General features: G+C 40.8%; 3 protein-coding genes and 1 non-coding gene across 11 annotated transcripts in view; 2 read left to right on the top strand and 2 right to left on the bottom strand.

Moving 5' to 3' along the window:
* Positions 1 to 716, top strand: part of LOC109621606 (uncharacterized) — an 8507-nt gene extending 7791 nt beyond the window's left edge. The window contains exons 2-5 of the mRNA XM_020075678.3: positions 2 to 77; positions 146 to 273; positions 337 to 414; positions 596 to 716. Coding sequence (XP_019931237.3) covers positions 2 to 77; positions 146 to 273; positions 337 to 414; positions 596 to 673 — 360 coding nt within the window. The 3' untranslated portion in view covers positions 674 to 716. The remainder of the gene's footprint in view (position 1; positions 78 to 145; positions 274 to 336; positions 415 to 595) is intronic.
* Positions 658 to 1286, bottom strand: LOC134286756 (uncharacterized). Its single transcript, XM_062848426.1, has 2 exons — positions 962 to 1286; positions 658 to 896 (listed from the first exon to the last, which is right to left on the bottom strand). Exons 1-2 carry the CDS (start codon positions 1091 to 1093, stop codon positions 714 to 716), a joined length of 315 nt encoding a protein of 104 aa, XP_062704410.1. The 5' UTR covers positions 1094 to 1286; the 3' UTR covers positions 658 to 713.
* Positions 1287 to 4030: 2744 nt separating this feature from the next.
* LOC115253587 (transmembrane protein 245) overlaps positions 4031 to 9104 on the top strand; it is a 52289-nt gene continuing 47215 nt past the window's right edge. For all 8 annotated transcript variants that reach the window (XR_009996406.1, XM_062846283.1, XM_062846281.1 and 5 more), the window contains exons 1-2: positions 4031 to 4810; positions 7501 to 8398. Coding sequence is in view for 7 of the 8 variants with exons in the window: in XM_062846283.1 (XP_062702267.1) it covers positions 4286 to 4810; positions 7501 to 8398 (1423 nt within the window). In the remaining variant the exon portion in view is untranslated. The remainder of the gene's footprint in view (positions 4811 to 7500; positions 8399 to 9104) is intronic.
* On the bottom strand, positions 4863 to 4934 carry Trnad-guc (transfer RNA aspartic acid (anticodon GUC)). The gene has a single exon. It is a non-coding gene; the product is annotated as a tRNA-Asp (tRNA).

Here is a 9104-nt window from a genome sequence, read left to right as displayed (position 1 = left end):
CGTTCTGTGGTTCCACGGCGCATTTGTGATTCTGCTCGGTCTGATCGCATTCAGTTATACACGGATAGTGCGAAATGGTTGGTTGAATTATAGCGAGATAGTTTATTGATTTATATAATAATGATAATCTGTTTTTTTTTTGCAGAGAGCTTAGTTTTAGTGAAAGATTTTGCCCTGCAGTATTCAACCAATTTCATAGGTGGTTCTACCAAGAACGTACTTATTCCCATCAAGCACATCCACGATGTGGTGATAAACGAAGCATTCCACAATGTAAGGCAATTCAAGTGATAAACGGAGCTACGTATGAATTTCAATTGCTTTATTCTATTTCAGCTAAAAGTTGTCTTCATTCTGACGGTTTTAACCAAAGGAAATCTCTTCAAAAGCAGGCCTGCAATAACCTTGCTAAATGTAAGATTTTGAATAGCAGTTATGTTCAATATTACTTCGGCCAAAGTCTCAGCTGAGTAAAGGTTGAAAGTTACTAAATTATCGATTCTCATAAATTTGTATCATCTAAATCATTCAAATAGTTTGACCGATAGAAGATATGCAAGGAAATTTCTACAACTATGTTTTATCTGTGTTTCAGCACCTGAACCCGCGAGTTGACTGTTTGGAAATGATATACAACGAAGTGCATACAATTTTAGATATAGAAAATGATTGAAATAAATTTATTTATACATGCACATCATTTCTTACCGTCTCTATTTAGTAGCTGTAGTTTGTTCACCTTGCGTATACTGTCGCAACATTTGGGCGTAATTGTGCAGTTGCCGGGCCGAAACAGAAGAATCCCGCAATCGCGTACCTTCCAAGTCCACCTGGTTTCGGTACAAATTTTTCAAGCCTTCCAAATTCTGACGGGGGATATCGAACTTGGCATCGGCCTGAAAATGATAAATAATATTACCGGAAATTCTCTATCTGACTAGACTGAGACACAGAATCTTACCAACTTATTCGCCACCACTTGGCATTCCTTCATCAGAAAGCCTTTGTAAAGCTTGGGGACATCCTGTCGGAGGGTGACCACTTCGTCTTGGTAGATGCTGATTTGCTCCGTTTGTTCCGGGTAGCTATTCATAGTTCTTCCTCTGCAGCCGATAGCTTTACTTTCGCCAGAATTATGTTTAAACAATACAGTTATTTTGCATCGCCGTGTAGAATACAAACGTAACGGATTTTTGCTTTGTTTTGATTATTACAAACTGCGACCGACTGCTCGACGCGACTGCGTTGGCTGTGTGCATGTGTTTGTCCCATCAGCAGCAGCTTTCGAAGCATTTTAAGACGATGCGAGGCAAGGAGAATACATTTTACTAAGGTGGCGCAGATAAACATTGCAAACCACTGGTTGTCTCTTCCACTCTTCTGGTGTTCTTATGCAACTAAAATAGTGACGTCACTATTTTAGTTGCATAAGAACACCAGAAGAGTGGAAGAGACAACCAGTGGTTTGCAATGTTTATCTGCGCCACCTTAGTAAAATGTATTCTCCTTGGATGCGAGGGGCTTACGAATAGGTGGTTAGAAAAATCATCAGATTGAAAATTCGAGCAGATTAATTCACATCCCGGCCAACCATTCCGAGAAATTTCAACCTATTCTTCATTACACCAACGAACCTAACCTCAAAATGACTGACAATTCTCAGGTCATTTCGACAGATGTAACATGAGCATGAAAAGGACGGCAACAAGATCGATAAAGCAGAATATATGATCCGTCCTTTTCGTGCATGTGTGTGGTCTGTCAAAATGACCTGTGAAGTGTCAAACATTTTCATGGCTAGCTTTGTTGGTGTAATGAAGAATAGGGCAATATAGCAAATATTTGGTCATGATTGCAACTCCGATCAATACTTGAGCGGCAAACATGTGCAAATGTGAGTTTGCCAATTGTTTGTCATACGTGTACTGGGAAAATTCAAATATTACGTCCATCGTTTTTCGGGATTTCTAGACCCCCCTCCCCCCTCTGTCACGCACTTTTCCTATTCCCAATACACGTACTGTCACACTTTTCTAGACCCCCCCCCCCCTCCCCCAAATCATGGACGTAATTTTTGAACGTTCCCACTGACCATTGACAAATATAATAGCCGAACGGCAAACGTCTGCTAACGTCTGATACGTCAAATAGCCAAATTTTGCTCATATTGGCAAAGCGTGTACTGAAGGCTTAAAGCGAAGACGGCTAATAATATTAGCCGTCTTCGCTTACAGCCTTCAGTACACGCTTTGCCAAGTGTGCAAATATTTGGCAAAATTTGACAAATTTATTTGTCATGCGTGTACTGACCAAATAAATTTGCAATAACATTGTTGTGCAAATATTTGCCTAACTTTGTCACGGCGAATATTTGCACTTTTCAAGTAAGGCAATATAGCAAATATTTGGTCATGTTTGCGACTCCGATCAGTACTCGAGTGGCAAACATGTACAAATGTGAGTTTGCCAATTGTTTGTCATACGTGTACTGACCATTGACAAATAATAGCCAAACGGCAAACGTCTGCTAACGTCTGATACTTCAAATAGCCAAATATTTGCGCATATTGGCAAAGCGTGTACTGAATGCTTAATAATAAGTCGTTTGCTTGTCTGTGTCTTCACCTTAACACTGAACGGCGGATTGCGGTGAAAATTACTATTCTGAGGGTCAATTTAAATGCACAACGCCACTAAATTTGTGCAGACTGAGTTTCGTTTTAATTCAACAGAATTATGTTTTCAATTTTACCATGGACTCGATTTTCAATTAAAAAAAGTTTCTGTTGGCATTCGGATTCGAACCAAGAATCTTGACATCACCAGGCTCGCACGCTACCACTCAGCTATCGAACCGGTTGATGTGAGAAGAAACAAAATGCACATAAGAAGCGTTGGTGGGTCGATGATCATGTTTTGCCATGGTAAATTTAAAAACATTTGTGTGCTTGTCATTATTGACCGTCCAGTTCCAAACTGTTCACGACCGTTCGAAACAGTCGGCGTTTCAAACGGTCGGTGAAACAGTCGGTGACGGATTTGACAGCAGAAATGAGCGAGAAAGATTTCGCGCGCAAATGCGTTTTCAAAAACATTCAATTGGTGGAACAAGGACAGCTAACCGGTCGCCCTGATCAGCTGTTGCCGGCAGCCAAGCCACCAGCTTTTTGGCGCGGAAGTCGGGGGTGTTCAGCAACCCCCTGAAGAAAGCGTTAGTTCTTGAAGCCGCCGCCTTTGGTGGGGCGCCACAGGTTTGTTTACGAAATTTCAGTCTGCTGGCCAATCTGCTACGTGCGAAAGCAAACTTTGTCGTGCGAAGATAAATTCGTGATCGAAAAACGATCATTCCCACATCTTTTTCAATGAGTTTAGTTTTCTTTGTTAAATTTACAAGACGCACAAGTATGAAAATACATTTAGCCCATTTAAAACAACACTTAGGTCAATTAAATTTGAATGTCGCACCTGCTCCAACAGAAAAAATCACTGTGTTTTCAGCCTTATGCAACCGCCGATTCAAATCAGCACCACGTCTAGCACCATATTTTTGGCTTCAATCCAGTTGTATGGGGATGACAGCCGTTTCATGGGGTTGGTGTTCAGATGCAGTGTTTATCACTCAACAAATTTATGAAAATATTTTTTTTTTCGCAATAAATGTTTTAAATGTTTTAAAGTGAGGTTTAATAAATACAATTTATATTATTTCCAGGATAATTGCTAATGTTTGTTATTCTGAAGACCTATACGTTTGAAATAATGATTTGCTTGAACAAATTTGCTGATTAATTGGTTTCTGTAGAATACATCGAGAATCCCCTCGATATTCGACGACTGTTCTGAACAGTTTCACAAACAGTCGGGATAATCCAACTTTGAACTTAATACACAATACTGCAAGGCTCCTTTCAGTGAACGCTTAACTGCTCGAATGGAGAGGTCGATTCTACTTTGCTTAGAAAAGAAGCGCCCAATTTTGTTGTGATAGAAAACTGTCAGCTCCAGCCGCTTTGTTTATGATTTCATCGCTAAAAATAGAACTTAATGTAGGTAAAACACACGAGCCGTACGAAAGAAAAAAAAAACCTGCTGCAGGTAAAAACTGCATTGAACAAAATATTGTGCATTATTGAACAGTGATTACGGGGAACGAAGAAGATGGTGTAATTTACAGTGTGTTGCGGTGTTAAAACGAATTGCACAATCCACTAATAAAGAATCTCGAACGATTCGGCCGTGAAATTGCTTGACCACCGCCCAGCTGCTCCTTGAAAAAATCTGAAAAATGAGTACCCGCCCAAGTCCGGCACCGTTCAAGCGCTCGATCGACGGTCTCTTTAATGCGTGGCTGGTGCTTCGGAATCAAGGTCACGAAAAACCCCTCCGGAATGCGCTGTACAACGTAATGATGGTGGCCGTAGTGGCAGTGGTCGTTGGTGTGACTCTGGTGCTGGCCCCCTTCTTCAAACCCCTGCTGTGGGCGTTCCTGTTCGGAGCCGTTCTGTTTCCGGCGAAAAAGCGCATAGCAGAAGCTCTCAACCGATGGATCGAGCGCATCGAGAAAGACGAAAAGTATCTGGTGCTGGGTGTGTTGGGCGCCCCGGTGCAGGGCATCGATTCGTTGGGCGAGTTCCTGACCGAGTGGCTGCTGGGACATCTCAAGATCATCGGAATAGGATTCGGGAGTTTGATCTCGTTGCGGCTGGTGGTGTGGGTTGCTCCTACCGAGGTGTTCCTTTCGCTTTGGAATTTCATCGTGTGGAAGCACTCGCTATTTCGAGCGTTGCTCAGCTCGCTGACGTTGCAGATGGTGAGTAATCTTTAGGGTGAATGTTTTCCAACAACAAAAAAAAAATCTTCGTCTCCCCGACGGGGAATTGAACCCCGGTCTCCCGCGTGACAGGCGGGGATACTGACCACTATACTATCGAGGATTGATAATAGAGGGGTAATTTCATATGAGAAAATGCAGGGTTCAAGCCGCAGCACCATCACACTACTGGTTGAAACGAAGTGCACGATCTACGGTCACACATGCATATTTAGGTAGGGGGATTAGGGGCGAAATGGACACCCCTGTTTTTTCCGAAACCATTGACTTATATGTAAAACTAACTTTGAATGCATAAGTGTATACAGTGTATCTTTATAAAGAAACAAGTCATTGTTCTATTTTTCAAAAGTACCATTTAAATTCCTTCAAAATAACCAAAATATCATTAAAATTGAAGTATGCTTTTCATATTATTATTATTATTATTATTATTATTATTATTTATTAAAGAGGTTTTAACTTGACTTGAGTCATTCGCCTCTGCAAAAACAAACTTAAAGTTAAGCTTAAATACTATCTAACAACTGACATTTTTTCAAAAAGATAATTAATTTTTCCTCGTTTGCTTCATCGTTGCTGAGAATGTTGCTGATGTCTGCGTCCAGCTGAGCTTATCCTTTCTGTTTCGTACTTACGACAGTAGCGAGGATATGTAGGGTGGGGCGGGGCAAGATGGGTCACCTAAGGATGGATCACCATAACTTTGCAAATACAAATCGTATTGGTTTGTATTCATCCGCTACTCTTCAATACACTAGTTAGCTATGCTAAAAGTCGATAAAAAGTTCATTCAATACAAAATATGATGTTAAACAAGCAGTTTTAAAAAGTGATCGCCGTGAAAAAAGTGCGGGGCAAGATGGGTCACCTTTTTAAGTAATTCACATTTTCTCAACAAAAACGTCAAAATATAAGATTTGTTCCGCATTCATATATGCTCCATATCAATACTGAGTAAACAAGAGCTACTAGTAAACATTTTATAAATTTATTTGGAATATAAAAAACTTTACGATTTGAGTGGTCCTAAGGCGACTTGAAAAACGATGTTTTTGCTAAAAACTTATCATAATTTTATGTTATAATTTGGAACGTTCATTCCCACTTGATTGAAGTCATTTATGAGATAGTCTTGTAATAAAAAATAAATAATTTTTGCATGCTCCAAAAATACGTTCTTCTCCGCAAGCGTCACATATATTGCTGTCTCGGGATTTCTTATAATTTCGAAGCAGTAGCAAATAAGGTATTATTATGAATTCGATTGGAAATCAAAAAACTTTGTTTGAGAAAAATATTTTTGCTAATTTTGAGTTGTTTACAACATACATCGGAAGTGACGTATATGATAGTGCATCATTGAACGCACACAGCGCACCCCACCCGGTACTGAAAAAAAGTGTCGCCAAGGATGGGAACACTCACTTGGAAAGAGTTACATTCACTTGGTATTTTCTCAGTTCAGAAGCATGCTATCAAAAAACAGTGTATGGAGCACTTTTAGCTTTTGGTGTTATCTAAAACTTTGCCGAACACATCAAGGGTCGTACACGCATACCAAAGTCGTGAGAGGGCTATGAAGACAAGTCTCCACGAGGTGAATGCAAATTACACTCACCTCGTGTAGAGTTGCCATCAACGCTCTGTCACGACTTTGGTATGCGTGTGCGACCCTTACTTTATTCGGGAAAGTTTGAGATAAAACCACAAGGTAAAAGTGCTCCATACACTGTTTTTTGATAGCATGCTTCTGAGATAAGAAAATTGCAAGTGAGTGTAACTCTTTCCAAGTGAGTGTTCCCATCCCTGAGTGTCGCTAGTCGAAAAGTGTCGCTAGTCAAAACGTCGCTATTCGGTTTGGTGCTGGCGCCATAATACGAGTGTTTGAGTGTGTCCACCATGAAAAAAAAAACATGTGAATTGTAAGCTTATCTACATGTATATGCAGATTTAGCAATGGATGAAGTATTCTATTTTTTACCAGAACTTACTCAAAATAGCAATTTCAATGTTGTAGTCGATTCGGGGCGAAATGAACACTGGCAATTATGAATGGATGTACTCGCGTTGCATACTGTTAGGCGTTTTAGAGAGTTAAAAAAAACATTTCATTACTTTAGCCTAAGATTTATTTAATTAACTTTGATGTTATGTAACTCGTCTAAGATGGAGTATTATATCTGTGGTATTGATCTCCATAGGCAAATTACTTAACTGGTCGATATTATCAAAGATACAGCATAAAATATGCAGGGGTAGTCCATTATGCCCCGATGGGTGTCCATTTTGCCCCGTACCTTTCCTGCCAGCACCAAAAAACGCACGATTTACAATTCATTATTTCTTCACAATAAAGGACATTCTACCTGCTGTAAATGATTGAAAGTTGTAGGAAACAAGATATAAAGTTGTCAGCCAAATCATTTGCTTAAGGTGTCCTTTATGCCCCTAATCCCCCTACATGAAATTGTTCAGGATAGCTACCCACAATGCAATGCTTTAGTGAGGTACATGAGAGCTATTAAGAAAAAGCATAATTTACATTGAATCAAAAAAATCTATTCATAAGGTTTTTCTTAATTTTCTTGTTACAATATCATGAAGCAACTACAGATTTATATAAATTTAGTATTAATATTTTTTTTTTCTTTTCTATGCATTTCTAGCTGGTCATAATCGTCGTGCTGTACGTTGTCAGCGTCTACATGCTCTGGAAACCGGAGCTTTCGACTCCGTTCTTGATCATCGGTCAGCTCCTGTGGGTACTGATCGTCGGGTACGGATGCAGCTTCTTGGGAGCTCTCCAGGTTCCCGTGTTCCTGAGCTTGCTCACCTATGGAGCCATTGGGCTCATCTACAATCTACAAAAGGACGAGAAAAACGCTCGATTTATAGATAAATGGCATAGTCTGCTGGACGTGACCAGCTACCGTCTAGACGACGGCAAGGTGGAACCCTCGGAAGGTTCCCGGATCGAAGAACTCAAATCAAAAATGCAGCTGGACGTTAGCGCAACTCCGCTGTCAAGTACGATGAATGATACTCGAAATGCCACTATCAATAGCACCATGGACCGAACTCACGAATCGCTGGAAAGCGATATGTACTTCAGAATACTCTTCTATGCCTGCGGGGCAGCTCTCATCTGGATGCACACCTGGATTCTGTTCCTGGGAGTTATTCCGATATTTCTCCACGTGGTCAAGCGCATAGCGGAGTACCTGGGTCTGGTTCAGTGCGTCACCCAGCAAATAAACGACTATTGGGAACTACTGAAACTCTGGTTATTCCCACGTCACTCGGCCCTACTGCCACTGTGCCTGCCCGGGATCCTCCGGGTTAACGCCAACATCCATAGGTACGCGTGTGCCAAAATTCGATCCTACATCGACGATATCAGCTCGATCGTCATGATTGGGTTCCTCAGTGTGCTGGTCATGCTGGTCAGTGTGTTTGCCTTTGCGCAAATCTACTCGGAGACGATCGCCGTGGCCCAGCTCGGAAGTAATTTGGTCAATCGGACGCTCACGCATAGGCCGGAATTGATCGAGATGCTACCCATCGGTAAGAATCAAAATATCTAACTTGGAAACCCTACACTGCCGTGTGCAGCATAATTGTCCCATGATCTATGGGATATCCTATTAACATGGGACAGCTATGCTGCACACGGAAATACACTGTATTCACATACTTACCGGATATCTTGATGGCTAGCGTAGATTTACTACAGCGTCGAGTATTATGCCTCTATGATAGGGTAGAGTAACATCTGTGTCGGTCTTAGGCTCCGATGCTTTAGCGTTTCAAACAAAGCAAATTTCGTTTGCGTTTGCAAGTAAGGGTCTCTGGTTATTTCACTAGAAACGTCCTTGTCGTATGTTCAGTTGCCCAAGATGCACCCAATTATTCAGAAACCTACATCAAATCCCCATCGATTGACTACCCCAACACTAATCATGTGTAACCGACATAGGCGCCAACTTAGAGGGTGGGGGGCATGCATGGCTTGGTCATCTAATATTTGACCACAAAGAATCATAAAAATAATTTTCGGCCCTTTTGTTGGAGAACCCCCAACCTACAATGACTACATACTACCATACTACTACATTGATAATTGCTACATCGAATGCAGATTTAAAAAAATAAGTTTCATAAAAGTTTGAATAACCAAAAATGTCTCAAAGGTACAGAATAATGCATAGTAGGCAGTATTTTTTTAAGAATATGGTTCATTATGTCTCATTATCTATCATTATTAAGTGTA

The sequence above is a fragment of the Aedes albopictus genome, chromosome 1, assembly GCF_035046485.1.
Source record: "Aedes albopictus strain Foshan chromosome 1, AalbF5, whole genome shotgun sequence".
Lineage (NCBI taxonomy): Eukaryota > Metazoa > Arthropoda > Insecta > Diptera > Culicidae > Aedes > Aedes albopictus.
The sequence above is the reverse complement of the archived record's forward strand: the minus strand, read 5'-3'. Positions and strand labels throughout refer to the sequence as shown.

Excerpts from the sequence above, each read along its gene's own strand:
- LOC134286756 (XM_062848426.1), bottom strand. The coding sequence starts at position 1,093 with ATGAATAGCTACCCGGAACAAACGGAGCAAATCAGCATCTACCAAGAC. Across the intron at positions 897-961 it reads AAGTGGTGGCGAATAAGTTG|GCCGATGCCAAGTTCGATAT; the intron begins GTAAGATTCTGT and ends TATCATTTTCAG.